The 18573-nt window shown below is 46.0% G+C and overlaps 1 protein-coding gene across 1 annotated transcript; it reads right to left on the bottom strand.

The window, feature by feature from the left end:
• Positions 1 to 5114: 5114 nt before the first annotated feature.
• LOC147993175 (uncharacterized) lies at positions 5115 to 7426 on the bottom strand. Its single transcript, XM_087542464.1, has 3 exons — positions 7151 to 7426; positions 5483 to 5676; positions 5115 to 5387 (listed from the first exon to the last, which is right to left on the bottom strand). The coding sequence occupies exons 1-3, from the start codon at positions 7223 to 7225 to the stop codon at positions 5162 to 5164; spliced, it is 495 nt and encodes a 164-aa protein (XP_087398590.1). The 5' UTR covers positions 7226 to 7426; the 3' UTR covers positions 5115 to 5161.
• Between the last annotated feature and the right edge of the window lie 11147 nt (positions 7427 to 18573).

Genomic DNA, 18573 nt, shown 5'->3' with positions numbered 1-18573 from the left:
GCGGGCATCTCCCCTTTCCCTTAGGCGCGCGCACCACCCGGGCAGCGGATGGTGCTTGCGCCCGTGGTTGCAGTGCGGATGCGCAAGCCAGAGTCGGAGACGAGCCCGACATGAGCGGCAGTGGGCGGCGGCTTTGGCGACGTTCGGCTCTTCCCGCGAGTGGGCGCGCTTCGGCCCCGTCGACCCAGAGGAGGCGCTCATCCACGAGGTCATGTGGCGGTCGATGACCGGCGGAGACTGACATGTGGTGCCCCCGCCTCGGTCTCGAGGCATCCGAGCTCCTCGCCTAGGAGAAGGGACCACCACCGCCAATGGCGCCCGCCACACGAATGAACACCAACGCCACCTTCGCCACCTTCCTGGGTACATTTCGTCCACATCGGAGAGCGGCACCACCATGGACGACGACGGCGACGACAACCCTCCTGCCGCCGACATGTACATGGCCGTCGTGCCGCCAACAGCAAGGGCAAGGGCTCGGCCAAGAAGCGGTGAACTCTGGCCGGCCCCTTTATCTATGTTTAGATTATTTTATAGTTGTTTAATGTTCTATTTAGGTTGAATTTGAACTCCGTGGGCCTTTTGGATGAACTTTGTGGATGTCCGATGCCCAAAATGCTACGTTCTGTGCTATCTCGTATGATCTAGATACTTTGCATGTGTTTGTATGAAGAATGGATATGACATCTGAGGTTTGTGGTTCTGGAGAGGGCAAAATGGCAACTTCTCATGCAGTGTTCGTTTTTTTAAAAAAGAGGGTTTGTCCCGGCCTCTGCATCAGAAAGATGCATACGACCATATTATTAATAAGCAAAAGATCCAACAAATGTCTTATAGTCTCGAACAAAAAAGGTTGTGCTCAACACAGAGCACGAAAGCAACAAACCGGACAGCCACAACCGGCAGGCAAATAAAACAGATAGGAAACTAAACACCTATTCTATTACATGACCGCCATCCAAACCGGTTGAATATAACCCGAGCTATCGTATCCCATCAGATAGATTCAGTAACCAAATGCTCCCTGGCCTCCGTGGGAGTGAGTAGCGACCACATACGGATGAGTGCAGTGGCCCTGAAGATAACCTGCAAGAAATGAATATTTGTTGTTCTGTTAAAAACCAAATCATTTCTGCAGTTTCAAATTGCCCATAGTAAAGCACATACTCCTACACGGATATGTCCCGTTGTTACTACGTTAATTCCATCTAACCACGTCCCAAATAACGTGTTGATGGAATTCAGAGAAGATATATTAAAGGCTATGTGGACCGATCTCCACAAAATCTTAGCCAGAGGGCAATCGAGAAAGAGGTATCTGATTGACTCATCATTATCACAAAAACTACATTTTTTAGGACCCAACCAATTGCGTTTCGCCAAATTGTCTTTAGTTAAGATGACCTGTTTGTGGACAAACCACATAAACATTTTGATTTTTAAAGGCACTTTGACTTTCCAAACATGTTTCGAACTAGGAATAATGCTAGCATTGATAATATCCAAATACATGGATTTAACCGAAAACTTCCCATTTTTAGCTAGTTTCCAGCATAACTGATCTGGCTGTTGAGAGAGTTGGACCTCCATCAATCTTCTCACAAGATGGAGCCAAATTTCCCAACGGTGTCCCACTAGCGTCCTCCTGAATTGAATATTAAGAGGATTTGACTATAGTACTGTTGCAACGTAAGCATCTCTTCGCTGAACAATACTATATAGAGAAGGATATTGGATTGCTATGGGCGTCTCCCTAGCCATGTATCCTCCCAGAATCTACAAATTTTGTCATATTGAAAAAGGCTACTTTTACTCGCATGAGTCCCTTCCAAAAAGGCGAATCAGTCGGCCTTACCGTCACCTGGGACAAAGTTTTGGACTGGAGGTACTTATTACGAAGAATCTATGCCCAAGTGACATCCGTCTCTACAGATAACTTATATAGCCACTTGCTGAGAAGACATCTGTTCTTCACCTCTAAATTTTCAATGCATAGACCCCCTTGGTCTTTCGACCTACAAATGATATCCCACTTAGCAAGTCTGTATTTTCTTTTTAATTCGTCGCTCTGCCAGAAGAAACGCGATCGACAGAAATCTAGCCTTTTTCGTACCCCAACTGGTACTTCAAAAAAGGACAATAAAAACATAGGCATACTTGTGAGAACCGAATTAATCAAAATCAATCGTCCTCCATATGGCATAAGCTTGCCCTTCCAGCAGCTCAGTTTTTTCTCAAATCGATCTTCATTGCTCTTCCACTCTTTGTTAGAAAGCTTGTGATGGTAGATTGGTATACCCAAATACGTGAAGGGTAAAGATCCCAATTCACACCCGAACAATTCTTTGTAAGCATGTTGTTCTTCTTTTAGCTCTTCCAAAGCAAAACAATTCACTTTTGTGGAAGTTAATCTTCAACCCCAATAATTGTTCAAACAAGCATAATACTAACTTCATGTTTCTAGCTTTACCCAGATCATGCTCCATAAAGATAATAATATCATCGGCGTATTGTAGGATAGACACCCCCCCCTTAAACTAAATGTGGGGTGAGGCCATCTACCTGGCCATCTTCCTTGGCCCTTCCTATTAAGATTGTCAACATGTCAACGACAATGTTGAACAAAATCGGCGACATCAGATCTCCTTGTTGTAGACCCTTGCGTGTCTGGAAATAATGACCTGTGCCATCGTTAACCATGATTCCAACACTTTCTTTTCGCGTGATCGGGTCTACCTGGTCTCTCCAGGCCTGATCGAATCCTTTCATACGCAAAGCCTGCTGAAGAAATGGCCATTTTACCTTGTCGTACGCCTTCTCAAAATCCACTTTGAAAATCACCCCATCTAGTTTTTTCGTGTGGATTTCATGGAGCGTTTCATGCAGAACCACAACCCCTTCTAGGATGTTCTTGTCTGGCATGAAAGCAGTTTGGGATGGCTGCACCAAAGAATGCGCAACCTGTGTAAGCCTATTAGTCCCAACTTTGGTAAAGATCTTAAAGCTAACGTTAAGAAGACAGATCGGCCTAAATTGCTCAATCCTCACAGCCTCTGTTTTCTTAGAAAGCAGAGTGATAGTGCCAAAATTCAAGTGGAACAACTGCAACTGTCCCAAGAAAAAATCCTAGAACATCGGGACCAAGTCCCCCTTAATGATGTGCCAGCACTTTTTATAAAACTCCACCGGGAAACCATCTGGACCTGGAGCTTTATTATTTTTCATTTGGGAGATTGCATCAAACACCTCTTTCTCCGAAAAAGGAGCTGTCAAAATGTCGTTCTCGTCAACTGCGAGCTGTGGAACATCCTCAACCCTTGACTCATCCAAAGAAACACAATTGTCCTCAGAAGGCCCAAACAACTGCCTATAGTAATTGGTAATATATTCTTTAAGGTTCTCCTGCCCTAAAATCGTTCCCTCATTTTGCTCAAGCTAAAAGATCCTCTTCTTCAGTGTCAGTGGAAGCGCCCGGACGCACCCACGGTCTTTTGGGAGCAGGAATTTTCCAACCCTGGTTGTAGATGCTCTTATTCATGCAGGGCATTTCAAACGCATAGATTCCATGCTAGCATCTCAAGTAGTATGTACGTACGTATCTCAAATAAAACATGTAGGTGTAATACATACTCCTTTTGTTTCTTTTTACTCAGTGTATAAACTTTGTTTGAAGTCAAAATACGTAAAGTTTGACATACTTTATCTTAAAAAATATCAACATTTACAATACAAAAATTATATAGTATGAAAATTAATTTCATGATGCATCTTTTATTTTTTGCGAGACAACTTCCAATCTATTCATCTTCAATCATGGCAATACAAGGCGCACCGTCGTCATCATCCCTCCATCGCCGGAGTCGGGCACAACTTGTTGTAGTAGACAATCGAAAAGTCGTCGTGCTAAGGCCCCATAGGACCAGCACTCCCAGAACAGGAACTGTCGCCGATGAAGAATAACGTAGATCGAAAGGATCCAAATCGAAGACACACGAACGTAGATGAACAATGACGAGATCCGAGCAAATCCACCAAAGATAGATCTGCCGGAGACACCGCCGTCTCGCCTTCCTGAATAGGACACAAACCCTAACAAGATTGAGAAAAATGACTAAAAACGGAGCCCTCCCGCCGGCCCTTGCCATGATCCACCGCGCCTCCATGGCCCTAGGGCCACCAGAGACGATGCGGACCTGCGCCGGCGCCGTCGAGAGGTACAAACCCTAACTTTCTTTCATGATCCATCTAATGACAATGATTTCATATTCTGAATGTTGATATTTTTTCTTATATAGTCGATCAAGCTTTAGGAAGTTTGACTTCATAAAGGTTTTATATGCATATGCAGATTAAAAAGAAATGAACGTCAGTAAAAGTACACGCCTCAGGCGTTGTTGGTTCTGGCCCGCCTTGTCGCCTCCGAATTCCGATCCAACGAACGAGTACACAAAACAACTTGGTACTGCTAGCTGCTTCCCTTCATTAGTCCATGTAATGAAAAAAATATTATTGTTGGATTATCATAACTTTCCGCTTAGTGCAAAGTGAACTAAGCAAAATACCATTGTGTCCTTTCCGCTTCCAGGCAACCGAGCATGCATCATAAAGAGACGAACGAAGGTGAGGGACTCCAGCTCGCCGACGTTGAGGTGGCTGAGGGCAGAGGGTCTAGATCCTCGCCCTCGAGCTGGGGAAGTACGTCCTTGTTCAGATAGGGTGACGTGCGGGAGCACATGACGATGCTGATTCGATGATAACAATTCATACGATCGTGAATTCATGCAACGTAAAGAATAATATAGCTTGCAGCAACATCGCAAATATATTACAATGCTATCAAAGATAGGGATGCAGAGCGACGCCCGATCCGCCCCACCTCCAAGTCAAAATATCTCAGGCTAGTTATAATTCTTCCGGCCAGATTCAGCTTAATTTGAATTAATGTCATATTTATGCGGGCTTATGCGGGTTGCCTGCCTGCAGCCCTAATCAAAGATCATCCAGTATAATATTACTCAAGGTCTAGACTGAAAGGATACGTAACATGCCATGTCTCAAGTTCTAGACTGAACGGATATATAACATGGTGCCGGAAAAGAACTGATATTCGTCTTGCTTCTCCTTGAAACAAGATGCATGCCTGTCATCTTCAACCCATCTCCTATTCAGCAGTAGCAACAGGCTGATAAACATCTTGCTTGTGCACTCTCTTAGCAGCCTGCTGATATCCTTGTATCATGGCTAGACTCTCGGCAGTAACAAGATATCCTTCATACTCTACTATTTCAGGACCGGAAGCCAAGGCACAATAACCGAGCGCATAAATAAGAACAATACCCGTCCACGCAGCATAACGAGCCACCTTCTTGTTTCTTGTTAACTTGCGCCTAGAGGTAGGTGGGATGAGAACGTAAGAATCATTTATGTAGCAGAGGAAGTATGGAGAGCAAACCTTTATGTCTGCATATAGTTGATATTGTACCATAGAGGGTCATGTGGTCTAGGCTCGATTTGTGTAGAGAGATCCTTGAGCAGACTCCGGTTCCGCAAGAAGGTCGCTGAGTCGGGGTGGCCGCCGGCAATGAGATCATAGAGCTGCTCCTTGTACTGCCGGATAACGGACGCACCATACTCTGAGCCACGGTGTTGCTTCCAAAGACGGCTGGATCTGTCAATCTGGAAACACAAAAGCAGCAGCATTGAGAAGTGATAACAAAATAGTAGTCTGGATCGAGGTTTAGGATTTCGTTTTGAAAAATATACCGCCCCGGAATGAAATTGGCGAAATTCGGCTTGTCGGAAAATTTTAGAAAATTCCAGACAAACCCAAGTTTTGAATTCTTGAACAAAAAATGAGCAAATTTTGAATGAAATTGTCCCAAAAATTAAAATCCTGCAGCAACTAGAATACAGCAGAACCAAGTTGAACAGCACCGATCCATTGATTGCTTATACATATGTGAATCAAAACTGTCCAAGTCTCGCGCTGCCCACGCAGGCGCACCTGATGCTGCAATATCCAGTTTAGTTCTGGCCGCCGGACAAGCGCACCTGCGGTCCCAGCCAACTGCTAGCACGCCGCGTCATGGAAGAAAGCGTACATCAGGCGCGAGGACAATGGGATCCAGAAAGAGGAGGCGCATCTGGTACGAGGATGACGCCACCGCTTACAGAAGAACCGAGGAATTTGACATTTTTTAGGGTTGGTAGCTCAGTTTCAGCCTTTCACATCACCAGAAGAGCAACACAGGTTGGGCGGGCTGGGCCAAAAATTCAAACGGGACCAAAATTTTTGGACGGCAATCTAATCTACCGGGCCAGAATGAAATGGGTGGATTTCGCTGGAATTTTGTATTTTTTTTTTGGCTGAAATCCAAAACTCTAATCTGGATGAGACATGTGGTCTGCATACGAACAAGGAATACACCTTGATTAAGGATGGCAATGGATAAAGTATGACGCGGTTACAATAATCCCACCCATACCTATATTTTCCATGAGCGTAAAATCATACTCATACCCTACCCATCAGGTAAATATCCAAGCCCATGTCCATACCCTATGGGTATCCATGCCTGATGAGCACCCATCAGGTAGATCAACACAACATCGAAGGGTGGTGGTATATTTGCTAGTGCCGTGTGTGGTGGAGGTACGAGCCACCGAGAGGTTTCTATGGTTGGGGATGTTTTTTAGGGGACCATGGTTGGGGAATTGCTTATTGGGAGGAGGATGAGGTAGGGGTATTGATCTTACATAAAATGACTAGGTAGCTTAGGGTTTATAATACATGTGACCCACCAGCAGTAAGATAATCAGGTATTGTCTCGGTGTATCCATGGGCACAAAATCACACCCGTGTCCTGCCCACGAGTAGTTGGGTACGGTTCGGACACTGTCCATGGATATGAAAATGTGCCCATACCTTATCCATGCGGGTCAATACACATACCCATGGATAAAATTGTTATCCTCAACCTTGATTATATCTTACACACGGCAAAATATAAAACTAGTTGGAGTCCAAAAGATGTCGTTTGCCTGTGTTTAAGGATACCCGTGCATCGCTGTGTAATAGTATTTGGAGAAGAAGAGAGGAGCACCACCGGTCAGACCTAGCTAGGAAAATAGCAAGCCGGACATGGGATACCTGCTGGACGTGGCGAAGCCCCTCCAGTGGAAGACGCATGATCCTCCTCCCCGCTGCGCGGAGGGAAGCCGCCATCGTCGCCCCGCTGCAAGATTCCTCGAGAAATCAGGCCGGCCGGGTTGGAACCTATATATACCTTGCTAATCGAAACTGATTAGGGCTAGGGTTCCTCGTTCGCCGACCTTCCGCCGACTATAAGGACAGGAAGCGATCGTGCAGAGTTTTTTTTTTTCTTCTCTTTTTTGAGAACCTTGTTTATTTACTCTCGTGCAGAGCTATCTGTCTTTTTATTTTATTTCCTGTGAAACAAATCTTTCCTTTTATTTAAGGGAATCCATCTGTCTATCTATTATAATTGCTGTTTTAAAAGATTCTGCTAGATAATACTCACAATTAGATATCGATCACAAAAAAAAAACATCAATGCCGCTACTTCCCGGCCACGAGTGGAGATGTAGCCCGTCGGAGAGCAGTGCAACTAGCGATAGAGATGGGTGTGCCGTGTGCGGAAGCTAGAGGTTGAGCTGGATTATAAGGGAGTAGTAAGGGCATCTTCAAGGCAGATTGGTAAACTGCCCGTATCTGTTTAGATCGCGTTGCCGGACCATGAAAGCCATCCAATGCAAAGTATGTATCAGTCCGCGTGAAGGAAGCGTTTTCTCCCGCAAACCAGAGACAAACGTGGGGGAGGTTTATGGGAGTTCGGACACCAGACACATAGGACTCCGACACCCCCAGCCCACCCAAACCCTTCCCAGACCTCGCGGCTTCATCCCCCCCGTTTTCTCTTCTTCCCACATTCTCTCTTGCCTTCCCCGCCACGCCACACCCCTGCCAGAACTCTACGTCTCCGTCACCTCCAGTGGTCGTTCAACCCCCGTCCTCTTACCGCGCTGCGAGGTACCATCAGCTACTGCTATACTTACCATGCCCGACTCTTCTTTCTAGCAATGGATTCCGATTTGGAGTACATATACAAGCACTATGTTGAGTCATCTAATGGCTCGTCGAAGGAGGAGGGGTACTCCGATGAGACATCGATGATGCAGTCGGTCTTTCAAGACATGGAGAGTGTGGAGGAACATGTTCTCAATTTAAAGGGCTCGATCAAGGGTCATCGAGTGCTCAACTGCAAATAGGGCGCGCGGCCATTTGACATTGATGGCCGATTACTTTGTTCTGGATGCACTCTTCGCTGAACATTTTCGCCATCATTTTCGGATGCGCAAGATTTTTTTCGGTCGTTTGTACCATGACGTCCGGTCCTATGATAACTACTTCATCCGGAAGAAGGACGCCACAGGAACTATTGGGTTCTCTGGTTACTAGAAGTGCACGGCCGCACTCCAGATGCTTGCATATGGCAGAACCACCGATTCATGGGACGAGTACCTACGGATGTCTGAGACCACATGCGGAGATGCCATGATCAGGTTTGCAACTACCGTGGTCGAGGTGTTCGGACCTCTGTACCTGAGAGAACCAACTATGGCAGACACCAAGAGGCTCTCGACAATCTCAGAAGCAAGAGAGTGGCCAAGTTTGCTTGGGTCTCTTGACTGCATGCATCACAAATGGAAAAACTTCCTGAAGGTTTTACAAGTGCAATATCAAGGTCATGTTAAGAAGGCTACCATCATTCTTCAAGCAATAGCATCACAGGATCTTTGGATTTGGCACGCTTTTTTTGGCATGCCCGGGTCTCACAATGACATCAATGTGTTGGAGCGATCGCCGTTGTTTGCGACGCTGACTGAAGGACAAGCTCACCAAATACTTCGTTTTTTAAAAGTTTGCACTCCCGCCCAAATGCTCTGCCATGCAAATGGAGAGCCCTTCTTGAGTTCGCAGTTTAGCAACTCACCGGAGGGGAAATATTTAGATCGGAGTACCCTTGCACATAATAAATCATGATACTCAATGAGTCTGCAACACTGTTTGGCCAGCATTGCTAGATTAAAACTATGAATGTCACGGAATCCCGTTCCACCCCTATCCTTCAGGATACATATTTCACCACGCGAACCAGTGCATCTTGTGTTGGTGTTCCCCATCACTGCACCAGTAGTGCGAAATAGCATCAGTGGTCCCCTTGCAAAATTTCTTCAGAAATTTAGACACACTCATCGCATATGTAGGAATGGCCTGGGCCATTGCTTTAATAGCTTCCTTGCTTCCATAAGATAAAGTTCCCTCTTTGCATCCATTTATGAATTTTCTGAATCCTCTCAATTAGATGTTTAAAGCAGTCCACTCGGTCAACTTGGACCGTAGGCGGAAGGCCCAAGTATTAGAACTCAGTCATGATATCTAGTGTTTGACATACCTCCACTTTGTCATCAACATCTGTATGACTTTGCTACACTCACCATCCATCCTGAGGCTAAACAGTAAGCATTCATAATTCTTTTCTGTGTAGTTGCATTTTCAGCATCTGTCCTCATAAGAACCAAAGAGTCATCAGCAAATAACAAATGAGAGATAGTAGGGGAATCACGGCACACCAGGACACCTTTAAGATTACCAATTCCTTCCTCGAAGGGGATCAAGTTTGAAAGCCCTTTCGCGTGCATCTTCGTGGGGCTTTTTTTTGGGCACACACATGAATAGATTTTCCTTAAAAAAAACCACATGAATATATCCGAGTGATCCAGCTCATGCGGATCCTACGGCATAGAAGGCGGCTTATTTTACTCAGATTTCGTAGTAGTCGCCCTTTTTTATACCCAGGATCTCCGCCCAACACCGTAGTCTAGTCTAGTCACTGACGCGTGCGCGCGGCGTTCCCCCTTCGTCCCCATCCCGCCGCCCATCCCATGGCGACCCAATCCCCCAGCCCTACCACGGACCCAGCACCCGCTCCGCCGCCACCGCCCCCCGGCCTCCGCGCGGGGCTCTACGCCGACCGCACCGAGGTGAGCTCCGAGAAACCCTTCCTCTCCGACCAGTTCGTTCCTTCGTTCCTATGGTGTATGGTGTGCTACCACAACTCCAGTCGCCTTGTTAACTCACTTCCGCCATGGATTGATTGACCTCTCTCACCTCTTGCTGTGCGTGTGTCTGGATCTGCAGCAGCAGCAGCGCGATGAAGCCAACCAAGTCAGTGAGATCCAAAGTCGGGGAGTCTCTGCCTGCTACCTTGAGCACTGATTTCAACAACCAGGTTGGGGGGCAGAAACCTTTTGCTGGGACATGCAACAGTAACAGATCTAGCGATCTAGCAAACGAGATAGATGATCTTGTGCTGCAACCAAGGTATGATGGCGTGAATGGGCCAAAGATGGTCTAATTCTCTGACTTCCTGCGGATCGTTGCTTCAGAACGACAACCTAGACAACGTCAGCCCATTGCTGCCCTGCCGCAAGATGATCGTAACGGTAACAAATCTGACAAAGTCAACTCATCAAATTTCCCCATAACTATGGACGAGGCTGATGTATCAGATTTCCAATATGATTCTGACCATGTGCCATCTCCACCAGTTTCTTCTTTAAGAAGCCCATCTCCACCCGTTGAAGAAGAACCAAAGGGAGATGTGTTAGTCAAATCCTCCCCTGAAAAGGTGGATGCTGCATTGGCGCATGCCATTGTGTGGGAGGGAACAATTCAGCTTACTGGGTCTTCACTCACAAATGTTGTTGCTATCTTCAAAAGGTTTGTTTCATCTACCTTGCTTATAATAATCACACACAATTCACTTTTGTTAGAGAGGCACACAGCTAACTAGCTACAAGGTGTACTTTCATTTGTAATTCCTAGTATATTTTTAGCAAACAACGCACCGGTTCATTGTGGAGAGCATCGCATATGTATGCATCCCAGAGTTTTGGCAGCACTCTTATTTCATTGTTATGTTGCTTATCTATTGTAGCGGTGAAAAGCCATCTACAAATGAGTGGCCCGGCTCTCTTGAGATCAAGAAAAGAGTGAGCCTCGGTGTTTTTGAAAAATTGCTTGGACTGCTTCGTGAATCCAGGAAACGTACTATAATGGTAACTATTATTTCTATGTTGTTTCTTTTACTGATATATGGTATATGCACATCCTTGCACATTTTTCTTGCAAACAGTTGTTTCTATCACATTTACATGATAATAATTGATTGTAAGCACCCAGTGGAAACATGTGCTCTTGAGTGTGCTTCGGTGTGGTTACGTCTTACATCATAGCTGCATAAACTGAATTGACGTGAAGCCAGAGTGTACCGGCCTGTTCACAGTCTGGTTCCTGGAATGCCATAAAATGGAAGTTTAGACACAACTATGAGTTGATGTGTTTGAAGTCAACGTGGCTGACTAAGAAGGGATGGTCGCGAGGTTGATCATTCCCACCCACCTGGGTTAAATATATAGGACAACACGAGTTTTGCAAGTTTTGACCAACGTGGTGTCCACCGTCTCATCTTTTCCCATTCTCAGATTCTCCTAGCTTTTCAGCAAATTTTGCAAGTTTGCCTCGCGTACACGCGAGTGCCCTAGATGCAACGTCTTGAGCATGTCCCATGCCTCCTTCACTGATTTCTTCGGTATATGATGCTGCTGCACATCCATCGGCATCACCGAGCAGATGGCCATGATAGCCTGGCGATCCTTCCGATATAAGGCACCACCCTTCAGGTACTCGTCACCGCCGGAGTCGACGGCTTCCCATAGCTCATTAGCCTCGAGCACCCACTCCATCATGATCGCCCACACCACGAAGTTCCCACGGTCGAATCATGGATACTCCGATCTCGTCGGAGCAGCAATTACTTTAGCCGCACCGGAGTACTCCACCAGCTGCTTGGTCTTCTCGTCGTCCGACATGATCTTCCGTTATTAGAAGATCAACCTTACTCTAGATACCAATTGTTGGCCTAGTCCCAACGCCGAGTACTTTCCGGATACTTCCCGGTGACGGTGACGATGGATGTTGAACGATGACGAAGCAAAGCAACGTTGGCTGTCTTGGATTCCACCCCGAGTCGGCTGAAGCAATAAACAAAGGTAGCATGTTTGATCCAACTTGATCTACTAGTACTCACGCACACCTTTTCCAAGACGCACGTACAACAGCCAATCAATCCTTGCTTCGATTGATTACGCCGGGAACAGACACGTACGCGAGGAGGCTGGTTTGATGGCCGCAGGAACTTGTCGTTCCTGTTTGCTTTATTGTTTCTCAATCTTTTCGGTTGTACAAGTTACAGGGTTCACGCATATATATAGTAGAAGCTAGCTGCCTAGGCAATACTACTCGGAGACTAAATCCTACACGGATACATGCAAGAACAAGAAACCTATACGCACACGTATATGGGAGGTTATGTCGTGTTTAGTTCCAACAATCACCCCCCTAAACACGAAGTCGTTACGTCACTGTTCCGGCGCCGATCCTTTTTTGTATTTCCAAGAACTTATGTCAATCCAAAGCCTTGCTTAGGATGTCCGCCAGCTGATCATCAGTGCAACCGTAGTTGACCTTCATCTTACCTTCTTCCGCGCAATCCTTGGTGTAATGATACATCGTATCAATGTGCTTACTCCTATCATGCCGCACTGGATCCTTGCATAGAAACGTTGTAGACTCACTGTCAACATTGAGCACCACTTGTTCCGGATCTCGTTCCATGAGATCAGAGTGTAGCCTCACTAGCCACACACCTTGATACTCCACTTCACTCGATGTCACCATTTTATGCTTTCGTGATAGCCAGCTTACTATGCTTCCACCAAGGAAATAAGCCATGCCCGAGGTACTCTTATGGTCGTCGACAATTCCTTCCTTGTCACTACCACTATAGCCAAGTAGTTTCACCATCTCCTTCTTGCTCAGCTCAAGACGAGATTCCATTGAAGCGACAATGTGATTGCAATCTTTCATGCCACGGCTTTCAAGTACCTTTCTTGCATATGCCACTTGGCATAGTGTGATCTCCTCTGGCTTTTGATGTTCCTCCATCCCGAAGTAGTAACTCAAAATACCAAGATCATCCATCTTGAAAAACTCCTTCATTTGTAACTTGAACTTTGCAATCACCTCTTCATATGCTCCAGTTATCAACAGGCCGTCGACGTAGATACCAACTAGTAGACGATTCCTTCCTTCACCTCTCTTGTACATTACATACTCTAGTGGGGCTCTCTCAAATCCAAGAGAAATCATCGTCCGATCAAGTTTGATGTTCCACGCCCGAGGGTCTTGTTGTAGCCTGTACAAGGTTTGGTGTAACTTCAATACCTTGTGTTCTTCTCCCTCTTTCATGAATCCCGGTGGTTGGTTCACATAAACGTCTCCTTCTAACTCTCCGTTCAAAAACACGGATCTTACATCCATGCGATGTATGCTCCATGATTCCTGAACCGCAAGAGCTATGTGTAATCTCACCGATTCCATCCTTGCAACGGGAACGAACACTTTTTCGAAGTCCACACTTTGCTCTTGCATGTACTCTTTGGCTACTAGCCTTGCTTTGTGCTTCACGGACCCTTCGGCATCTCTCTTGATCATAAATTCCCACTTGAAATCCATGGCTTTTTTATTGTTGGGAAGATCCACAAGCTCTCATGCATTGTTGTCATGGATCGACCTCAACTCTTCTTCCATTGCCTGACGCCAACCCTCCTTTGTATTTGCATCCTCAAATTCTATCGGTTCGTCGACGCTTAGACACCGCCATCCACTTCATTCCATCTTTACCGAAGAGTTCTCTCCGAATATGGGTGCAACATCGGCTGTAGAAGTACGGGTGTAGGTGATGATGCCATTTCCTCCATTACTGTCGGAGGCGACGTTGCTTGCGCGGCTCCTTGTACCTTCAGGAGCGACGCGTTGCCACGTGCTTCACACGTTGCCATTGGCTTTTCATCCGCGGGTATCGGAGGCAGTACTTCGCCTTCTCTCGCATGAAAATCTTCAAGTGACACGGACAATAGAGGACGTCTAGACGTGTTTGCTTCTGCTGTTAGGCTGTCACCTAAATTGCTGCTCACTAAACCAACGTCTAGGCCTTCTCCCGCTTCTTTCCATAGGTCACAAGCTGTTCCATTGCTTCCTGGTGGGGCTGCTACAAAAGCCTTTAGGCCTCCACGCTGCTGCTCTACATGGTCCACGACCTGCTGGTTTGAGCCAACGTGAGTTGCCCTCTTCCTGGCCTATTGGGGGCCTACTCATTTCTTTTAGGCTGCTTCCTGGCCAGCCTTGAGCCTTCGGACTGCGTGCGCGTAGCCTACCAGGCGTTGCTCTCCAAGCTTCTCTCGCTGGGAGACAGACAGCTCCTGTTTGTAGGGCGCCTCGGCTACTTTCTGATGCCGATATGACAACCGCGACACCCTCGCCTCGGTATTCTTTGCACGCATATGCATCCGCTCTAGCACCAGCATACTATGCTCCATGGACTTCAGGCGTCACGTATGCCGATTTATCTTGTGTACACGTCGTATAAAGACTGCTTCTCCATGGCCGAGCACACGCGGTAATTGCTTCATCTGCTTCAGTGAAATTAGCGCTTATGCCCTTAACATCGATGTAGGTTTCGGAATCACCCCCCGCGTCCGTAGCATCGACATGAGTTTCTGAACCATGATCTTGAGAGTGAACTTTTTCTTTACAGAGCACGACAATTTCTTTAGCCGACACTTGAAGAACTGGATCGTCCTTGTCCACGAGTTCACACATCAACATCATGTCACTTTCATCTCCTTGCTGGGCCATTAGGGCATTCTCCTTCGGGGGATTCTTACACTCCGACTTGAAGTGCCCGAGCAGATTATAGTTGTGGCAGCGGATCTTCCTCTTGTCGAACTTTTTCTTCTTTGGCTTCTTCGACTGATCGTCGATGTCCTTTGCGGGATGGTACTTTCTGCCGCTACCGGACGCCTTGTCGAAATTGTTCTCTTTGGAAACCATTGCCTGCCACTGAGCGCGCGTAAGCATCAGGTACTCATCCTGTTTCGCGTCGCCTTGACTCAACTTCATCCGCCGTCATGCGCCTTGAAGCGACCAACCAGATCATCCAAAGTGAGAGTCTTAAGATCAACGCATTGCTCGATCACTGACACAATCGGCATGTGTAGCGCGGAGGAGCGGCACGTATAAAACGCAGGACCACAGAGATGTCCTCCAACTTGTCTCCGAGACTGCGAATCCTGTTTACCATCGAAGCAACCCTTGCCGCGAAGGCGTCCACCGTCTCATCTTTTCCCATTCTCAGATTCTCCTAGCTTTTTAGCAAATTTTGCAAGTTTGCCTCGCGTACACGCGAGTGCCCTAGATGCAACGTCTTGAGCATGTCCCATGCCTCCTTCACTGATTTCTTCGGGATTAGATGCTGCTGCACGTCCATCGGCATCATCGAGCAGACGGCCGTGATAGCCTGGCGATCCTTCCGATATAAGGCACCACCCTTCAGGTACTCGTCACCGCCGGGGTCGACGGCTTCCCATAGCTCATTAGCCTCGAGCACCCACTCCATCATGATCGCCCACACCACGAAGTTCCCACGGTCGAATCATGGATACTCCGATCTCGTCGGAGCAGCAATTACTTTAGCCGCACCGGAGTACTCCACCAGCTGCTTGGTCTTCTCGTCGTCCGACATGATCTTCCGTTACTAGAAGATCAACCTTGCTCTAGATACCAATTGTTGGCCCAGTCCCGACGCCGAGTACTTTCCGGCGACGGTGACGACGGATGTTGAAGGATGACGAAGCGAAGCAATGTTGGCTGTCTTGGATTCCACCCCAAGTCGGCTGAAGCAATATACAAACGTAACACGTTTGATACGGTACTCATGCACACCTTTTCTAAGACGCACGCACAACAGCCAATCAATCCTTGCTTCGATTGATTACGCCGGAACACACACGTACGCGAGGAGGCTGGTTTGATGGCCGCAGGAACTTGTCGTTCCTGTTTGCTTTATTGCTTCTCAATCTTTTCGGTTGTACAAGTTACAGGGTTCACGCATATATATAGTAGAAGCTATCTGCCTTGGCAATACTACTCCGAGACTAAATCCTACACGGATACATGCAAGAACAAGAAACATATACGCACACGTATATGGGAGGTTATGTCGTGTTTAGTTCCAACACATTTGACAAGAAAACATAGGAAATGGAAAGTCGTGGCAACAATATATATGTTTAGCATTATTGTTTATGTATGCATGATCTTGTTTCCTTCTGATATGGCAGTTTATCATCGCTACTACATCTGTGCTACTGGTAATTTATCGAATATCTGAAATGCCACTGAAAAACAGGTGCTCCTTATACGATGACCGCTTCTTGAAACTGTACCGTTTTTGTTAGGGACAGGTACAGCCACAGGTGCCCAACTTTAGTTATTAGCATGCTATCAATTTGTTTTAAATAGACTATGCCATTCCTTAGAGGCAGAGTTTTTTATCGATAGAAATATAAGACCTACTACCTTATAGACTCTGAATCATATGATTGCTATTTTTTTCCCAAGTTAATTCATCATAGCCAGTTATATAAGCTTACCTTTGTATCATAACGAAGATAAGACTTATCTCCTGTGGTCTCCATAAGTCACCCCCTATCAATATCCTCTCATCTCCACCCAATAAGGCTGTCCTGTTTATCCTCTCAGCCTCAGGATTATTACGGGGCAAGTACTTCTTAGAGGATGGGAAATGCCGTAAGGGATTAGGAGAGACTATAGATTAGAGAGATGACTTAGGCTTAGGGAAGAAAAGGCGCAGACAAGTCTCATTACTTGATTACGAATATACAAACTGTAGCTTTATATAGCAGCCTGAGAACAACAAATTTGGAAACAGATTTTTCTCTAAGAGATCGAGATCAAACTAATCCATCTCTAGACAGTAATAAACTCTATGAGCTAGCTATCTAAATTTCTGTACTATTAACTAGCTGGTAGCATAATTAATGATAGCCAAACTTGGGTATTTCCCTGTCGTACTTTGCATAATACCCATCTCGTCCTCATTTCCCTGTCTTTACATACCACACTCCTACGTGTAGTTCCTTCATCATTCAACCCCCTTGCTGCATGCAATACCATTGTCAATACTGTTCCTATGCTTCAACTTAGTCCCATCCTTTCTCTCTCATTATGAGGTCCAAGCAGCCAAGAAACCTCCTTGCGCTGCCACCTGCTGGAGTATGCCGATGCATTTCCAGGTTATGGTCCTAGTCTGCCATGCCATGGTGAAGATAAATATGAGTTTGGGCTGCTATGGCTATTTGGTTGGGTGGAGCCAGTGTGACGAGAGCCCCCAGTCTTGTGCCAACCTCTGAAGGAAATTTTTGTGGGAGGCTTAGATGAGATAATTTGTAGCAATTTACACCTCTAAATACTCATGTTTTTGCATTGCCCCCCCCCCCCCCCCCCCCACCCCAGCAATTTGTATCAAGCTCCGCCAGTGTTTGGCACAGATTTGATGAGTAGGCATGGATCTGTGAAAGAGAAGTGGAGAGAAGATGGGGATAGTTAGGATGGGATGGTCTGACTGGTGGCCCATAACTGACAGAGTAATAAGGTGACATGTGATATGTGGGCCAATTAGAACTGTTGTTTTGTGACATCCACATATTTATGTGAATTTGAATAACAAATAAACTGAAATCAATTAGTATGTAGTCTTTTAGTAGATTGCTATGTGCACATTGCACTGAATTCAGATGTCGAATATTTCTAATAATCTGTACCTATTTTCTGGCTTTCTTGAGTTTTGCTCGTGAAAAAATTGTTTTATTTTTTATTTATTCCATTTAGTATATGTTACTTTTTTTTTACAGATAACTGAGTTGCGTTGGAAGGAGGGATCTATTGAGAGTGGTCGGCATCATCTCTTAAAGGTTCCTCCTTAGTATCCTAAAAAATATTGTTGTCATTTCTCAAGTACATGCCCTTGATTCAAAGCTTAGCACGGTCAGGGAGCTCCTGATTTGCTATCCACATCTTATCCTTTTGCAGGCCATTGAGTCGTATACTGCCGATGAGCGAGTAGGGTTAGTGAAGCCAACCGAATAGGTGGAATTGTTCCTCTGTCCTTATCAAGGGAAGGCAGCTCAGATACTTGCTGACAACCTGCTAAAGGAGCACTCGGGCAGTTTAACCACTTTGCTTGCAACATCTATTATCGGAGTTGTGGTGTCGCCAAGACCCCATATCTCATCTATGGTAGTTTAAATTTGTGCAATCTGCAAGCGTCCGTCCGTTTTGATTCATGGTTGCCTTGTTCCTCGTCCACTCATCAGTTAATATATGCAAGTATCATAAGATCTGCATATTGAGATGGTTTTATGTTATGTTGTGTCAGAACCTCGTGCACCTAGCCATCTTGGTTTGTTTCCCTTCCCAGGGAGTCAAGTACTTGGTATACGTAACTGCAACAAGTTGAATGCTAAAATTGCTATGTTTGGTTGCTTTCTCGCTTAAGTCCTTGATAT

Source organism: Triticum urartu, chromosome 1A, assembly GCF_056163025.1.
Source record: "Triticum urartu cultivar PI428250 chromosome 1A, HENAU_Tu73, whole genome shotgun sequence".
In the NCBI taxonomy this organism is placed as follows: domain Eukaryota; kingdom Viridiplantae; phylum Streptophyta; class Magnoliopsida; order Poales; family Poaceae; genus Triticum; species Triticum urartu.
The sequence above is the reverse complement of the archived record's forward strand: the minus strand, read 5'-3'. Positions and strand labels throughout refer to the sequence as shown.

What these genes read in the sequence shown, in the direction of transcription:
- LOC147993175 (XM_087542464.1), bottom strand. Translation starts at nt 7,225, where the DNA reads ATGGCGGCTTCCCTCCGCGCAGCGGGGAGGAGGATCATGCGTCTTCCA. An exon ending in GGCTTCGCCACGTCCAGCAG is followed by an intron (nt 5,677 to 7,150) that starts GTATCCCATGTC and finishes TTGTGTTTCCAG; the next exon opens with ATTGACAGATCCAGCCGTCT. An exon ending in AGACCACATGACCCTCTATG is followed by an intron (nt 5,388 to 5,482) that starts GTACAATATCAA and finishes ACCTACCTCTAG; the next exon opens with GCGCAAGTTAACAAGAAACA.